This window comes from Leucoraja erinacea, unplaced genomic scaffold (genome assembly GCF_028641065.1).
Source record: "Leucoraja erinacea ecotype New England unplaced genomic scaffold, Leri_hhj_1 Leri_1016S, whole genome shotgun sequence".
NCBI lineage: Eukaryota > Metazoa > Chordata > Chondrichthyes > Rajiformes > Rajidae > Leucoraja > Leucoraja erinaceus.
In genome coordinates this window covers 28734-47030 of record NW_026575249.1, presented here as the reverse complement: position 1 = coordinate 47030, position 18297 = coordinate 28734, and the positions used below count along the sequence as shown (strand labels likewise).

The 18297-nt window shown below is 52.3% G+C and overlaps 1 protein-coding gene across 4 annotated transcripts; it reads left to right on the top strand.

The window, feature by feature from the left end:
* Positions 1-342: 342 nt before the first annotated feature.
* On the top strand, positions 343-16217 carry LOC129715108 (keratin-associated protein 21-1-like). 4 transcript variants are annotated; one of them, XM_055664975.1, is made up of 11 exons: positions 343-423; positions 3033-3047; positions 4488-4655; positions 5930-5950; positions 6670-6738; positions 8747-8767; positions 10161-10184; positions 11877-11897; positions 13413-13436; positions 14510-14527; positions 16196-16217. In XM_055664975.1, coding segments are annotated over exons 1-11 (441 nt in total). In that variant the 5' UTR covers positions 343-365; the 3' UTR covers positions 16198-16217. The 4 variants fall into 4 exon arrangements, with proteins under 4 accessions (XP_055520950.1, XP_055520949.1, XP_055520951.1 ...); XM_055664974.1 differs by lacking the exon at positions 16196-16217 and having other exon boundaries at positions 14510-14570; XM_055664976.1 differs by lacking the exons at positions 5930-5950; positions 16196-16217 and having other exon boundaries at positions 14510-14570.
* The last annotated feature ends 2080 nt before the right edge of the window (positions 16218-18297 follow it).

Here is an 18297-nt window from a genome sequence, read left to right as displayed (position 1 = left end):
TTAGAAAATAGTCTACGACTTTATTCCTACAACCAAAATGCATGACTCCACACTTTGCCAGTATTCCATCTGCCACTTCTCTGCCCACTCTCCCAACCTGTCCAAGTCCTTCTGCAGAGACCCAGCTTTCTCTACACTACCTGCCCCTCCCCATTCCCACATCCATCCATACATGCTCCACGTCACACACTATCTGCTTGGCTGACATGGCATCCCAACACGGTGACCCTTGGCAGCCTGGCCATGAGGGGTGATTTATGGATGGGGAGAGGAGCCAGGAATGGCCGGACTGTGGCTGGGAAAAGGAATATAAGCCAGGACGGGAAGGCTCAGTGGTCAGAGTGTGATTGAGAACCAACGGAGTCATGCAGTTTCAACGTCTCTCCATCCTGGTCCTGGCAGCGACTGTCCTCGCCATAACTGGTAAGTAACGTGCCTGAAACTAACCCAACCTAACCCTAAATAACATCCTAACCCTAAATAACAACCTAACCCTAAATAATATCCTAACCCTAAATAATATCCTAACCCTAAATAATATCCTAACCCTAAATAACCACCTAACCCTAAATAACATCCTGACCCTAAATAATATCCCAACCCTAACGCAAGTCTGTCCAGCGACTGCCCTGTTGCCACTTTACACTCACCTCCTCTTTCTGCACATCCATGCGATGCTCTAAAAGCTTCTTAAACACCACTATCATATCTGCTTCCCCCCCCCCCCCCCCTGGCAGTGTGTCGTCCCCCCCCCCCACTGGCAGTGTGTCATTTCCCCCCCCCCACTGGCAGTGTGTCATTTCAGTGTGTCCCCCCCCCCCTGGCAGTGTGTCATTCCCCCCCCCCCCCCCCCCCCCCCCCCCCACTGGCAGTGTGTCATTCCCCCCCCCCCCCCCCCCCCACTGGCAGTGTGTCAATCCCCCCCCCCCCCCCCCCCCTGGCGCGGCCTTCGGGTTGGGGGGTATGGGGGGGGGGGGAGGGGGGGGGGATTGGGAAAAAGGGGGAAATAAAAAAAATTAAAAAAATTTCAAGGGGGGGGGTTGGGTGGGGGATGGCCCCGGGCCCCCCCCCCCCCCCCCCCTGCAGTGGTTTCCCCCCCCCCCCCCCCCCCCCCCCCCCACTGGCAGTGTGTCCCCCCCCCCCCCCACTGGCAGTGTGTCATTCCCCCCCCCCCCCCCACTGGCAGTGTGTCAATCCCCCCCCCCCCCACTGGCAGTGTGTCAATCCCCCCCCCCCTGGCAGTGTGTCAATCCCCCCCCCCCCCCACTGGCATTGTGTCAATCCCCCCCCCCCCCACTGGCAGTGTGTCAATCCCCCCCCCCCCCCCCCCACTGGCAGTGTGTCAAATCCCCCCCCCCTCCCCCTGGCAGTGTGTGTGTCCCCCCCCCCCCCCCCCCCACTGGCAGTGTGTCAATCCCCCCCCCCTGGCCCCCCCCCCCCCCCACTGGCAGTGTGTCATTCCCCCCACTCCCCCCACTGGCAGTGTGTCCCGTTCCCCCCCCCCCCCACTGGCAGTGTGTGTCCCCCCCCCCCACTGGCAGTGTGTCATTCCCCCCCCCCCCCTGGCAGTGTGTGTGTCCCCCCCCCCCCCACTGGCAGTGTGTGTCGTTCCCCCCCACACCCCCCACCCACCACCACCATATCTCACACAGTTATGTAGATAGACTATTCCCTGCAGCCCAACATGCCCACACCAAGGAAGGTTCCCCATCTACACTAGTACCACCTGCCCACATTTGGCCCATATTTTTCCAATCCTTTCCTATCCATGTACCTGTCCAATTGTCTATTAAATACTGTTACAGTCTCAGCCTCAATTACTTTTCTCTAGCAGTTTGTTCCATAAACCCACTACCTGTAAACCCTCGAAACTTTACATTTTAATCCGACTTTTACTTTGTAGTTCAGAAGTTTATTTTATATACTTTAGAGATACAGTGCGGAAACAGGCCCTTCGGCCCATCAAGTCCACACTGACCAGTGATCCCTGCACACTAACACCAGGAACACTTACACCAAACCAATTAACCTACAAGTCTTTGGAGTGTAGGAGAAAACCAAAGGACTCAGAGAAATCCCACACAGGTCTCTGGGAGAAGGTACAAACTCCATACAGACACCAACCCATAGTTAGGATTGAACCCGGGTCTCTGGCAACTCTACTGCTGTGCTGCCCATAATGCTTGTCAGCACCCGATATTCCCAACTGTTCTCCCATCCAAGTACTAACCAGGCTTGAGCCTGCTTAACTTACAAGACCAAAGGACGTCTGACATCTTCAAGCTAACGTGGCCACGAGGCAGGATTAGACCATTCAGACCATTGCCATTCAATCATGGCTGATCTATCTCTCCCACCCACCGACCCCATTCTCCTGCCTTCTCCCCATAACCCCCGACACCCGCACTGATCAAGAATCTATCAAACTGCACCCATTGATGTCCTCCACAGCCATCTGTGGCAATGAATTCCACAGATTCACCACCCTCTGGCTGAAGAAATTCCTCCTCATCTCCTCTCTAAAGATGTCATTTAATTCTGAGGCTGTGCCCTCTAGTCCTAGACTCTCCCACTAGTGGAAACATCCACTCTATTCACTGTTCTGTACGTTTCATTAATGTCTCCCCAACATTAAAACTCTACCCTATAGTCTTTGAAATTTCCTCCCTGGGGGAAAAGGTTCTGACATTCCACCCATCTGTGCTCCTCACCCCAGACGTGCAGGTTTGTAGATTAATTGGCCCTAGTGTGTGCAGAGTGAACTTACAACTGGTGTGAACGGGTTGGACAGCATGAACTCAATGGGCCGAAGGGCTCGTTTCCATCTCCAAACTAAACAAAGTTCTATGGTATCTGATGCTTTAATCTTCTTTGTTGTTCCAAATCATCGATACAAATCTAAGCAAAAACTGCAGCCAACTTACAACCATATAATAACCATAAAATAACTTGTGACCTGTTCCTGAATTATCCAGGCATTTTGTAAATATTTCATGGCATCTAGTAAACATTTTGTTCTATTTTCTCCACAGAGGCTGTTCCTAAAGGTAAATTAATTACTTTCTAGAATTTATTGTATTTCATGTAACAAGGCTACTAATGGGTGCTGTCTATGTGGAGTTTACATGTCCTTCCCGTGACCACGTGGGTTTTCTCTGCGTGCTCCGGTTTCCTCCCACATCCCAAAGACGTGTGGCTTCTGTAAATTACCCCTAGTGTGTAGAGAGAAGATGAGAAAGTGGGATAACTTAGAAGTGCTGTGAACAAATGATCTATAGTAGTCACGGACTCGGTTTCCACGCTGCATCTCTGAATTAAACTAAATATTTAGCTATCTTTTCATGGGTGGTGGGTTTATGGAACAAACTGCCAGAGGAGGAAGTGGAGGTGGCTACGATGGGAAAGTCAGTGTTAGCGTCAGGGTTAATGTTGATGGGTAGAAAAGGGTTTCGATGGATATGAGGCAAAGGTGGGCAAATGGTTACTGGTTTAGATGATGCAGTTTGTGCTTCAGGATTCAATGAGATTCTTAAATAATACAACAGCAGAATGTGTTGCAAACAGTTAGTGGGTCTGTGGGTTGGGCATCACCTGTGGGTCGGGCATCAGGCAGCACCTGTGGGTCGGGCATCACCTGTGGGTCAGGCAGCACGTGTGGGTCGGGCATCACCTGTGGGTCAGGCAGCACCTGTGGGTCAGTAACTCTGTGGGTCAGGCATCACCTGTGGGTCAGGCATCACCTGTGGGTCAGGCATCACCTGTGGGTCGGGCATCACCTGTGGGTCGGGCATCAGTCACTCTGTGGGTCGGGCAGCACCTGTGGGTCAGGAAGCAACTGTGGGTCAGGCTTCACCTGTGGGCACCTGTGGGTCGGGCATCAACTGTGGGTCAGGCAGCATCTGTGGGTCAGTAACTCTGTGGGTCAGGCATCACCTGTGGGTCAGGCATCACCTGTGGGTCGGGCATCACCTGTGGGTCGGGCATCACCTGTGGGTCAGGCATCACCTGTGGGCACCTGTGGGTCAGGCATCACCTGTGGGTCGGGCAGCACCTGTGGGTCAGTAACTCTGTGGGTCAGGCAGCACCTGTGGGTCGGGCAGCACCTGTGGGTCAGGCAGCACCTGTGGGTCAGGCACCTGTGGGTCACCTGTGGGTCAGGTGGGGCTGGATCTTTCTCCACATCGCCATGGGAGCGCTGCAATGGTTCAAGAGGATGCTCTGCCCCATCACACTCATGCCCACATATGAACAAGGAATAAAGATTCAGGGACACCACCAAGCTGGGCCGAATCTCCACTGCACTCTGACCAAAGCAAACACCACTTTAACCCACGTGTTGGGCCTGACACATGGACAGAGATCCACAGGAGATCTCTCCTCTTCCCTGGGTGAGTCGTTGGCCTTGATGAGTCAGCATCGCTCAGCAGAAATGGAGATACTTTGTGGTCTATGGATTTTCAGTGGATTCTGTTCTGTTTGTTCCACAGGTTACGGCACAGGTTACGGTGGAGGTTACGGTGGAGGATACGGTGGAGGATACGGCACAGGATACGGTGGAAGTAAAGGTGGAAGTCACGGTACAGGTTATGGAACTGGGTATGGAACGGGTTATGGAACTGGGTATGGAACGGGTTACGGTTCAACCTATGGTGATAGTAAGTATTTCCATAGACACGTTACTTCATTGTGTTTGTTTGAATCGTACAAGTGTTGTGGAGAGGAAGAGAGTGTGTATTCTGAGTGAAATCTCCTCTTAGTTTGAACTAATCCACAATTTAACTACTCCCAGTAATAGTAACCACATTGTGGTTAAAAACCCTCCTGGTTGACTGAGATCTCTCCCCTTCCCCTTCCTGGTCCCACATGTCTCCCTCCTATATTCCCATCAATCCTGTCTCACACATTCTGCTTTAATATCGGGTCTTTCATCTCAACCAGCTGCCTATCAATCCACCGCTTGCCTGTGTATTATTAGGGTTAGGGTACCATGCTTGACCCTGCCTCTTCTCTCGTCCCAGCCTCCCCCTACAATCAGAAATGTCCCAACCTGAAAATGCACTGTCCATGTTCTCCACAGATGCTGCCTGACCTGCTGAGTTACTCCAGCACTCTGTGAAACGTCACCTATCCATGTTCTCCACAGATGCTGCCTGACCCGCTGAGTTACTCCAGCACTCTGTGAAATGTCACCTATCCATGTTCTCCACAGATGCTGCCTGACCCGCAGAGTTACTCCAGCACTCTGTGAAACGTCACCTATCCATGTTCTCCACAGATGCTGCCTGACCCACTGAGTTACTCCAGCACTCTGTGAAACGTCACCTATCCATGTTCTCCACAGATGCTGCCTGACCCGCTGGGTTACTCCAGCACTCTGTGAAACGTCACCTATCCATGTTCTCCACAGATGCTGCCTGACCCGCAGAGTTACTCCAGCACTCTGTGAAACGTCACCTATCCATGTTCTCCACAGATGCTGCCTGACCCGCTGAGTTACTCCAACACTCTGTGAAACGTCACCTATCCATGTTCTCCACAGATGCTGCCTGACCCGCTGAGTTACTCCAGCACTCTGTGAAACGTCACCTATCCATGTTCTCCACAGATGAAAAATCTTCATCAAGACTCCATCGATCATCGTGAACTGGATCTCTCCTCCTGGTTCTTCCCCACGTGGTCTGTGTTTCGCTCTGCATACACAGAAATATTTCATCGTCTGACTTTGGACGTATGGATTTCCAGCAAAGTCTCACCATTCTCTGAAAACTTTCAAGAGAGAGCTAGATAGGTCTTAAAGATAGTGGAGTGTGGATGATCAGCCATGATCACATTGAATGGTGGTGCTGGCTTGAAGGGCCGAATGGCCTCCTCCTGCACCTGTTGTCTGTTGTCTATTGTCATTGGTAACCATGTTCTGTTTCTTCCACAGCTTCATACGGAAGCAAAGATGGTAAATACTTTAGTTCATAACATTGTCTGGATCTCATTTCACAATTTGACGTAAGATAAGGTTTTGCAGAGATAAATGTAAGGCCATTCAACCCATCCATCCTACCCCACCATTCAGTACAATCATGTCCAGCAACCCACGCCATTAACTTACTGTTCAAGAAGGAACTGCAGATGTTGGATGATCGAAGGTACACAAAATTGCTGGAGAAACTCAGTGGGTGCAGCAGCATCTATGGAGCAAAGTTGTGTACTTGTCATTAACTTACTTATCCACCTCCTCATCCAGGGTTGAGTCCGTGAGGCCCCACATCCATATCCGCACCTTATGATGGTATCTCCTCGTCCAAGACTTTCCCACTTGAGGAAGCATCTGGGCATTGCCCATGTAGAGCCAGATGACATCAGGACCCAGTAAGGTTTCACCAGAGTAGACACATCTTTAACACTGGGAACTGCAGATGCTGGTTTCCAAAAAGACGCAGAGTGCTGGAGTAACTCAGCAGGTCCGACAGCATCTCTGGAGAACATAGGTGATGTTTCAGGTCTGGAGCCTTGTTCAGACAATTGTTGGACCCACATGTTGGGCCCAACCCATGACAGAGATCCACAGGAGATCTCTTCTCTTCACTGGGTGAACCGTTAGCATTGATTAGTCGGCATCGCTCAGGAGAAACTGAGAGTCTCGGCCCCATTAACCCTGTTCTGTTTGTTCCACAGGTTATAATTCAGGATACGGTAAAGGTCACAGTTCAGGATACAAAGGTTACGGTTCAACCTACGGTGATGGTAAGTGTTTCCATAGACACGTTACTTCATTCTGTTTGTTTGAATTGTTGTGGAGAGGAAGAGAGTGTGTATTGTGAGTGAAATCTCCTGCCCTCTGATGGAGGCAAACCCCCTTCACCCCGATCGCCCGCTCATCGCCCTGTACATGGGCTCCACAGTGACAGTGTTGGTGCCCTGAGACACTACTGCCCATCGCCCTGTACATGGGCTCCACTGTGACACTGTTGGTGCCCTGAGCCACTACTGCTCATCAACCTGTACATGGTGACACTGTTGGTGCCCTGAGCCACTACTGCTCATCGCCCTGTACATGGTGACACTGTTGGTGCCCTGAGCCACTAATGCCCATCGCCCTGTACATGGGCTCCACTGTGACACTGTTGGTGCCCTGAGCCACTAATGCCCATCGCCCTGTACATGGGCTCCACTGTGACACAGTTGGTGCCCTGAGCCACTAATGCCCATCAACCTGTACATTGTGACAGTGTTGGTGCCCTGAGCCACTAATGTGGAGACCAGCCTCACTACACACAGACCAGTTCAGGTCCCACCGGGGAACCTGTGGAGTTTGTACTCAGTTACTAACCCTGACTTTGGAGAAACACCAGCTGATATTAGTCACGATACAATACGATAGATCCTCATTTATCACAGGAGGGAAAGGGGGGAGGGGAGTCAGTTTCAGTCTACCCCACCACAGAAGGGGGACGAGTTGTACAGTTTGATAGCCACAGGGAAGAAGGATCTCCTGTGGCGTTCTGTGCTGCATCTTGGTGGAACCAGTCTGTTGCTGAAGGTGCTCCTCAGGTTGACCAGTGTGTTATGGAGGGGGTGTCCAGGATGCTCCGCAGTTTGAGGAGCATCCTCCCCTCCAAGACCAACCTCCCATCAATCCAACTCCAACTCTGCCCCCAGGACAGAGCCAGCCTTCCTGATGAGTTTGTTGATCCTACTGACGTCTGAAGCCTTCGCCCTGCTGCCCCGGCTCACGGCAGCAAAGATGGCACTGGCCACCACCGATTGGTACAACATCTGCAGTTACCCCGGCTCATGGCAGCAGGGCGAATCATGGTAAAACCACCCTGCTTCACTGATACCCTTCAAGAGGGGAATTCTTCCGTCTGGTCTATATGTGACTCCAGTCCCAATACAGGTGTTGACTCTGAATGTCATTCTTTAGTTGGGCAAACAGAACTGTGCACAATACTCTGTGTGGTGTCAGTAAGGGCTGGTACAGGATGTAGAGAGCATGCTGACCGGTTGCATCGTGGCTTGGTTCGGCAACTTGAGCACCCTGGAGAGGAAAAGACTACAAAAAGTAGTAAACACTGCCCAGTCCATCATCGGCTCTGACCTTCCTTCCATCGAGGGGATCTATCACAGTCGCTGCCTCAAAAAGACTGGCAGTATCATCAAAGACCCACACCATCCTGGCCACACACTCGTCTCCCTGCTACCTTCAGGTAGTAAGGTACAGGAGCCTGAAGACTGCAATAACCAGGTTCAGGAATAGCTACTTCCCCACAGCCATCAGGCTATTAAACCTGGCTCAGACAAAACTCTGAACATTAATAGCCCATTATCTGTTATTTGCACTTTATCAGTTTATTTATTCATGTGTGTATATATTTATATCATGGTATATGGACACACTGATCTGTTTTGTAATAAATGCCTACTATGTTCTGTGTGCTGAAGCAAAGCAAGAATTTCATTGTCCTATACAGGGACACATGACAATAAACTCACTTGAACTTGAACTACAGTTGTAACGTGACCTCCCAGATCATGGACTCAACACCGTGACTGACCAAAGCAAGCACCACACGCCCGCTTCACCACTGTTGTGTCCAGCATAAACACCAATCTCACCCAGACATGGACCCCAACCCACACACACACACAGACCCTTGGCTGTCCCAGTGGGCAGTGTGGGGCTGCACACTCACAAATATGTCACGGTCTGATGGTGTCGGACATTGGTAACCCTGTTCTGTTTATTCCACAGATGGATACAAAGATTCTGATGGTAAGTACTGACGTTGATAAGTGTTGTGATCACACTTCACCCTTTGTAGTTTCATACCAGCAAGTGTGAGCTTGCACTTTGGGAGATCGAATGTATGAGGAAAGTCTAGTTAACAGCAAGACCCTTCACAAAATCGATGTATATATGGATGTTGGGGTTCAGGTCCACAACTCCCTGAAAGTGGCAACAGAAGTAGATAGAACGGTATAGAAGGCGAACGTTACGCTTGCCCTCATCGGTCGGGGCGTTGAGTACAAGAGTCAGGAAGTTACGATGCAGCTTTACAGGACTTTGTTCAGACTGCCGTTGGAGTTCTAGTCGCCCCCATTACAGGATGTGGAGGCTTTAGAGACGATGCAGAGGAGGTTTACCAGAATGCTGCCTGGATTACAGGGTTTCAGCTACAGGGAGGTTGGATTGTTTTCTCTGCAACGTTGGAGGTTGAGGGGAGACCACGTGGGTTTTCTCCGGGTGCTCCGGTTTCCTAACACACCCCAAAGACATGCAGGCTTCTGTAAATTGCTGCTAGTGTGTCGGGAATGGACAAGAAAATGGGATAACATGGAACTGGTGTGAACAGCTGATCAATAGTTGCCAAGATCTCGGTGGGTCGAGGGCCTGTTTCCGTGCTGTCCTCTTCGATCTTCTTTCAACCGTTGAACCCTCATGTTGGGCCCAACCCATGGACAGAGATCCACAGGAGATCTCTCCGCTTCCCTGGGTCAGCATCGCTCAGGACAAACTGAGATACTTTGTGTTCTATGGATTTCCAGCAGATTCCTGGCCCCGTTAACTCTGTTCGGTTTGTTCCGCAGGTTACGGTTCAGTACATAATGCATCACATCACTCCAGTCCTCAAACAACTTCACTGGCTTCCCATCTCCCACCGGATCACCTACAAAATCCTGATCCTCACCTACAAAGCCCTCCACCATCTGCCCCCCCCCCATATCTCACTGACCTCCTCTCCCCCTACCAACCCTCACGGTCCCTCAGATCCACATCAGCCGGTCTCCTCTCCATCCACAAGTCCAACCTCCGCAGTTTTAGGGACAGAGTCTTCTCCAGGGCAGCTCCCAGGCTCTGGAACTCCCTCCCCCAACTGATCCGCAATTCCGTGTCCCTCACTGTCTTCCAGTCCCGCCTCAAGACCCATCTCTTCACCTCTGCCTATCCTTAGCCCCACGTGCTGTCCCTTTTCATCTGTGCATTAATTGCCTCATATTGTGTTTTGTATTGAATTCTGTATTTACTTTGTGTACTAGTCATGTCTCTACTATTTATTTCATTCCCCTTACATGTTTTTCCTCCACCTGCTAAATTTTTGTAAGATGTCCTTGAGACTGTTGAAAGGCGCCCATAAATAAAATGTATTATTATTATTATTATGCAGGATATGGTACAGGGTACGGTGGTGGTAAGTGTTTCCATAGACACGTTAATCCATTGTGTGTGTTTGAATTGTACATGTGTTGTGGAGAAGAAGAGAGTGTGTATTGTGAGTGAAATCTCCTCCCCTCTGACAGACACAAACCCCCTTCACCCCGTTCACCCGCCCATCGCCCTGTACATGGGCTCCACAGTGAGTGTTGGTGCCCTGAGACACTAATGTGGAGACCAGCCTCACTACACACAGGCCAATTCAGGTCCCACCGGGGAACCTGTGGAGTTTGTACTCAGTTACTAACCCTGACTTTGGAGAAACACCAGCTGATATTAGTCACGATACAATACGATAGATCCTCATTTATCACAGGAGGGAAAGGGGGGAGGGGAGTCAGTCTCAGTCTACCCCACCACAGAAGGGGGAGGAGTTGTACAGTTTGATAGCCACAGGGAAGAAGGATCTCCTGTGGCGTTCTGTGCTGCATCTTGGTGGAACCAGTCTGTTGCTGAAGGTGCTCCTCAGGTTGACCAGTGTGTTATGGAGGGGGTGTCCAGGATGCTCCGCAGTTTGAAGAGCATCCTCCCCTCCAAGACCAACCTCCCATCAATCCAACTCCAACTCTGCCCCCAGGACAGAGCCAGCCTTCCCGATGAGTTTGTTGATCCTACTGACGCCTGAAGCCTTCGCCCTGCTGCCCCGGCTCACGGCAGCAAAGATGGCACTGGCCACCACCGATTGGTACAACATCTGCAGTTACCCCGGCTCATGGCAGCAGGGCGAATCATGGTAAAACCACCCTGCTTCACTGATACCCTTCAAGAGGGGAATTCTTCCGTCTGGTCTATATGTGACTCCAGTCCCAATACAGGTGTTGACTCTGAATGTCATTCTTTAGTTGGGCAAACAGAACTGTGCGCAATACTCTGTGTGGTGTCAGTAAGGGCTGGTACAGGATGTAGAGAGCATGCTGACCGGTTGCATCGTGGCTTGGTTCGGCAACTTGAGCACCCTGGAGAGGAAGAGACTACAAAAAGTAGTAAACACTGCCCAGTCCATCATCGGCTCTGACCTTCCTTCCATCGAGGGGATTTATCGCAGTCGCTGCCTCAAAAAGGCTGGCAGTATCATCAAAGACCCACACTATCCTGGCCACACACTCATCTCCCTGCTACCTTCAGGTAGAAGGTACAGGAGCCTGAAGACTGCAATAACCAGGTTCAGGAATAGCTACTTCCCCACATCCATCAGGCTATTAAACCTGGCTCAGACAAAACTATGAGCATTAATAGACCATTATCTGTTATTTGCACTTTATCAGTTTATTTATTCATGTGTGTATATATTTATATCATGGTATATGGACACACTGATCTGTTTTGTAGTCAATGCCTACTATGTTCTGTGTGCTGAAGCAAAGCAAGAATTTCATTGTCCTATACAGGGACACATGACAATAAACTCACTTGAACTTGAACCACAGTTGTAACGTGACCTCCCAGATCATGGACTCAACACCGTGACTGACCAAAGCAAGCCCCACACGCCCGCTTCACCACTGTTGTGTCCAGCATAAACACCAATCTCACCCAGACATGGACCCCAACCCACACACACACACAGACCCTTGGCTGTCCCAGTGGGCAGTGTGGGGCTGCACACTCACAAATATGTCACGGTCTGATGGTGTCGGATATTGGTAACCATGTTCTGTTTATTCCACAGATGGATACAAATCTTCTGATGGTAAGTACTGACGTTGATAAAAGTGTTGTGATCACACTTCACCCTTTGTAGTTTCATACCAGCAAGTGTGAGCTTGCACTTTGGGAGATCGAATGTATGAGGAAAGTCTAGTTAACAGCAAGACCCTTCACAAAATCGATGTATATATGGATGTTGGGGTTCAGGTCCACAACTCCCTGAAAGTGGCAACAGAAGTAGATAGAGCGGTATAGAAGGCGAACGTTACGCTTGCCCTCATCGGTCGGGGCGTTGAGTACAAGAGTCAGGAAGTTACGATGCAGCTTTACAGGACTTTGTTCAGGCTGCCGTTGGAGTTCTAGTCGCCCCCATTACAGGATGTGGAGGCTTTAGAGACGATGCAGAGGAGGTTTACCAGAATGCTGCCTGGATTACAGGGTTTCAGCTACAGGGAGGTTGGATTGTTTTCTCTGCAACGTTGGAGGTTGAGGGGAGACCACATGGGTTTTCTCCAGGTGCTCCGGTTTCCTAACACACCCCAAAGACATGCAGGCTTCTGTAAATTGCTGCTAGTGTGTCGGGAATGGACAAGAAAATGGGATAACATGGAACTGGTGTGAACAGCTGATCAATAGTTGCCAAGATCTCGGTGGGTCGAGGGCCTGTTTCCGTGCTGTCCTCTTCGATCTTCCTTCAACCGTTGAACCCTCATGTTGGGCCCAACCCATGGACAGAGATCCACATGAGATCTCTCCGCTTCCCTGGGTCAGCATCGCTCAGGACAAACTGAGATACTTTGTGGGTTACACAGAAAAGCTGGAGAAACTCAGCGGGTGCAGCAGCATCTATGGAGCGAAGGAAATAGGCAACGTTTCGGGCCTCTTTCAGGTCTCTTTAACACTGAGATACTTTGTGTTCTATGGATTTCCAGCAGATTCCTGGCCCCGTTAACTCTGTTCGGTTTGTTCCGCAGGTTACGGTTCAGTACATAATGCATCACATCACTCCAGTCCTCAAACAACTTCACTGGCTTCCCATCTCCCACTGGATCACCTACAAAATCCTGATCCTCACCTACAAAGCCCTCCACCATCTCCCCCCCCCCCCCCCCATATCTCACTGACCTCCTCTCCCCCTACCAACCCTCACGGTCCCTCAGATCCACATCAGCCGGTCTCCTCTCCATCCACAAGTCCAACCTCCGCAGTTTTCGGGACAGAGCCTTCTCCAGGGCAGCTCCCAGGCTCTGGAACTCCCTCCCCCAACTGATCCGCAATTCCGTGTCCCTCACCATCTTCCAGTCCCGCCTCAAGACCCATCTCTTCACCTCTGCCTATCCTTAGCCCCACGTCCCCCTCCCTTTTCATCTGTGCATTAATTGCCTCATATTGTGTTTTGTATTGAATTCTGTCTTTACTTTGTGTACTAGTCATGTCTCTACTATTTATTCCATTCCCCTTACATGTTTTTCCTCTACCTGCTAAATTTTTGTAAGATGTCCTTGAGACTGTTGAAAGGCGCCCATAAATAAAATGTATTATTATTATTATTATGCAGGATATGGTACAGGGTACGGTGGTGGTAAGTGTTTCCATAGACACGTTAATCCATTGTGTGTGTTTGAATTGTACATGTGTTGTGGAGAGGAAGAGAGTGTGTATTGTGAGTGAAATCTCCTCCCCTCTGACAGACACAAACCCCCTTCACCCCGACCGCCCGCCCGCCCGCCTGTACATGGGCTCCACAGTGACAGGGTTGTGCTGTGGGCCTTGTACAGGACCAGTAATGTGGAGACCAGCCTCACTACACACAGACCACCAGCTGATATTAGTCACGGTGACCAGGCATGGTAAAACCACCCTGCTTCACTAATACATTTATTCCGTCTATACCTGACTCCAGTCAGTTCAGTTTTATTTATCATGTGTAGGTTAACACAAGGTCAAAGGGACAATGAAATGTTTGACAAGGCAACGGGTCCCTCAGGAATGATATTACACGGATAAAAATAAGATGAAATAAGATAAGATAAAAGTGACATTGGTGGGTAAAAGACAATGATAAATAAAATAACCAACATATATGATGTGTTTATCAGTTCAGAAGCCTAATGGCCGGATGATAAAAACTGTTCTTAAGTCTGGTGGTGCGTGCAACCATGCTGCTGTATCATCTGGCTGTGTGTTGGGTGTTTGATGATGATGTGTGCCTTCCACCAGTGGCAAATGTCCATGATGGTCGGGAGGCAGTTGCCAGTGATGTGCTGTGCTGTGCTGCCTTCACCACTCTCTGTAGTGATTTGTGGCTGTGGGCAGAACAGTTCCTGTACCAGACTATGATGCAGTCCATCAGCAGACTCTCGAGTTTGACTCTGAATGTCATTCTTTAGTTGGGCAAACAGAACTGTGCACAATACTCTGTGTGGTCCCAGTAACAACTGGTACAGTTCTAACATGACCTTCCAGATCATGGACTGACCAAAGCAAGAGACACGCCTGCTACACCCAACTGTTGTAAACGCCAATCTCACCCAGACATGGACCCCAACCCACACACACACACAGACCCTTCGCTGTCCCAGGGGGCGCACACTCACAAATATGTCATGGTCTGATGTTGTGGACATTGGTAACCCTGTTCTGTTTGTTCCACAGATGCATACTATAATAAATGTAAGTACTGACGTCGATCAAAGGGTAGGGATGACACAAAGGAAAAGCAGGTCTAGTGTTTTACACACAGGGTGGAGGTGGAGGGGGGGAGGGGGGAGGGGGAGGGGGAGGTGGAGGGGGCAGGTGGAGGTGTTTCACACACAGGGTGGAGGGGGCAGGTCTAGTGTTTCACACACAGGGAGGGGGAGGTGGAGGGGGCAGGTGGAGGTGGCAGGTGGAGGTGTTTCACACACAGGGAGGTGGAGGGGGCAGGTCTAGTGTTTCACACACAGGGTGGAGGTGGAGGTGGAGGGGGAGGGGGAGGTGGAGGTGGAGGGGGGGGGGGGGGAGGGGGGGGAGGTGGAGGGGGAGGTGTTTCACACACAGGGTGGAGGGGGAGGTGGAGGGGGGGGGGGGAGGGGGAGGGGAGGGAGGGGGGAGGTGGAGGGGGCAGGTGGAGGTGTTTCACACACACACAGGGAGGTGGAGGGGGCAGGTGGAGGGTGGAGGTGGAGGAGGCAGGTGGAGGTGTTTCACACACACAGGGAGGTGGAGGTGGAGGTGTTTCATCACACAGGGGGAGGTGGAGGGGGCAGGGTGGAGGGTGGAGGTGGAGGTGGAGGGGGCAGGTGGAGGTTGGGGGGGGGCAGGTGGAGGTGTTTCACACACAGGGTGGAGGGGGAGGGGGAGGGGGAGGTGGAGGCAGATACCATCGTAGTGTTTAACAGACACATGGATATGTTGGCAATGGAGGGATACAGTTCATGCACAGGCAGGCAGGAGATTAGATTAATTCGGCAACATGTTCAGCAGGGGCATCGTGGCCTGAATGGCCTGAACCTGTGCTGTACTCTTCTATGTACATACCTACAAACAGACAACATTCCTCTCTCTCTCTCTCTCTCCACTTGTACTCACATTTTAACACTCTTGTATTTTTCATTCCAACACTGAGGAGGTTCCATGGAGTGAACTTTGTGCATTTACTGAGCCAGCAACGTTGATTAAAACCGCACCTGCTCGTTACCTCAGGGCCACCTGTTGCCCCCACGTACTGGGTCATTGGGTTCACACCACAGACCTGGGCATTGGGTTCACCAAAGAGTGAGGGGGGGGGGGAGATGCTTTTGCCCAATATCCCCCCCCCCCCCCCCCCCCCCTCTCCCCCTCTCCCCACTCCCCCCCCCTCCTCTCCCCCCTCTCTCCCCTCAAACCTCTCCCCACCTCCCCCCCCCCCCCCGCGCCCCCACCTGTCTACTCCCCCCACCTCCCCCCCCCCCCACTCCCCTCTCCCCCTCTCCCCTCCCCCTCCCCCCTCCCCCTCCCTCCCTCTCCCCTCTCCCCTCCCCCTCTCCCCACCTCCCCCCACCCCCCCTCGGGTGAAGGTAGAATCTGGGGTGGAGTTTGGGTGGGAAGCTGGTGGATTATTTAGTGTGGGGTTAATGTAAGCGTGGACTCGATGGGCAGAAGGGCCTGTTTCTGTGCCTATTCGACTCAAATCCATCAGAAAGATGAGGAGGAATTTCTTTGGCCAGAGGGTGGTGAATCTGTGGAATTGATTGCCAGACAGAGGCCAAGAGGATCAGCCATGACTGAGTGTCAGGACAGGCTCAATGGGCTGAATGGCCTCATTCTGCCTCAAGGTTGTAATTGGCAGATTTTCAGGGAACTCTCTCTTTTTGTTCCAGAAAACGAAGGACTTCACCCTCCCCCCCCCCCCCCCTCACCCCCCCCCCCCCCTCCCCCCCCCCCCCCCCCTCCCCCCCCCCCCCCCCACTCCTCCCTTCCCTTCATCGCCCCCCAAAGACTGCATCCAGGAATGCCCCTTCATCTGCCACGCACAAACACATGCGCCATTGAATGCCAGGACGTTCTGGACAGGTCACAACCAACATTGTTTTGGGAGCCATTGATGATCTAGGAAATCGGGTAGTTTGGTGAAGAGTCAACGCTACTATTGTTTGGGGAGGTCAGTTTGGTGAGATGGGGAAAATGGGTGCAAAGTTTGGTGAAGAGTCTAGGCTACTATTGACCCACTCTGGGTTGGTCAGTTTCGGGTGAAGATGGGCCCAGAAATGGCTGCAAAGTTGTTGCATGTCGAAGGATTGGTGGCAAGGAATCAACTCGGTTTAATTAACTATTTTACTAATAATGTTGTTCTACCGAATATAACAATAAAAACATTGTCTCCCATGTACATGATGGCTCTGTGGTTTTATAGCTAAGTCGAGCGTGTTTACGATAAGTCTTTATTCATCCCCGGAGGAAGATTAGCCCGCTGGTGAAAAAGGCAAGCGACTGTTGGGTGACAATGATCATAGAGCGGTTCTCTATCACATGGCTCCACCACTCTAGCCTTCACTGGAACGAACAAACGCAAACTTCTGAAACTAGGACCGTCCCCCCCACGGCGTGACCCCCTTTATTGTCCAGTCCCTCACAGCAGTCTCCTCACACTGCCACCGAGGCTCACACTGCTGAGGCTCACACTGCTGAGGCTCACACTGCTGAGGCTCACACTGCCACCGAGGCTCACACTGCCACCGAGGCTCACACTGCCACCGAGGCTCACACTGCCACCGAGGCTCACACTGCCACCGAGGCTCACACTGCCACCGAGGCTCACACTGCCGAGGCTCACACTGCCGAGGCTCACACTGCCGAGGCTCACACTGCCACCGAGGCTCACACTGCCACCGAGGCTCACACTGCCACTGAGGCTCACACTGACGAGGCTCACACTGCCACCGAGGCTCACACTGCCACCGAGGCTCACACTGCCACCGAGGCTCACACTGCCACCGAGGCTCACACTGCCGAGGCTCACACTGCCACCGAGGCTCACACTGCCGAGGCTCACAATGCCGAGGCTCACACTGCCGCCGAGGCTCACACTGCCACCGAGGGTCACGCTGCCACCGAGGCCCCACTGCCACCGAGGCCCCACCATTTCCGAGCCTCATGCTGTCAGCAAGGATCACACTGCCACCGAGGCCCCACCACCGCCGAGACTCACGCTGCCACTCAGGCTCACACTGCCACTGAGGCTCACACTGCCACCGAGGCTCACACTGCCGAGGCTCACACTGCCACCGAGGCTCACACTGCCATCGAGGCTCACACTGCCACCGAGGCTCACACTGCGGAGGCTCACACTGCTGAGGCTCACACTGCCGAGGCTCACACTGCCACCGAGGCTCACACTGCCACTGAGGCTCACACTGCCACCGAGGCTCACACTGCCACCGAGGGCTCACACTGCTGCTGAGGCTCACACTGCCGAGGCTCACACTGCTGAGGCTCACACTGCTGCCGAGGCTCACACTGCCGAGGCTCACACTGCCACCGAGGCTCACACTGCCACCGAGGCTCACACTGCCGAGGCTCACACTGCCACCGAGGCTCACACTGCCACTGAGGCTCACACTGACGAGGCTCACACTGCCACCGAGGCTCACACTGCCGAGGCTCACACTGCCACCGAGGCTCACACTGCCACCGAGGCTCACACTGCCGAGGCTCACACTGCCACCGAGGCTCACACTGCCGAGGCTCACAATGCCGAGGCTCACACTGCCGCCGAGGCTCACACTGCCACCGAGGCTCACACTGCCGCCGAGGCTCACACTGCCACCGAGGCTCACACTGCCACCGAGGCTCACACTGCCACCGAGGCTCACACTGCCACCGAGGCTCACACTGCTGCCATCGAGGCTCACACTGCCACCGAGGCTCACACTGCCGAGGCTCACACTGCTGAGGCTCACACTGCCGAGGCTCACACTGCCACC

Coding starts and splice junctions, on each gene's coding strand:
- LOC129715108 (XM_055664974.1), top strand. CDS start 366: ATGCAGTTTCAACGTCTCTCCATCCTGGTCCTGGCAGCGACTGTCCTC. Junction 5,951..6,669: donor TTCATACGGAAGCAAAGATG/GTAAATACTTTA, acceptor TTTGTTCCACAG/GTTATAATTCAGGATACGGT. Junction 13,437..14,509: donor TGGTACAGGGTACGGTGGTG/GTAAGTGTTTCC, acceptor TTTGTTCCACAG/ATGCATACTATAATAAATGT.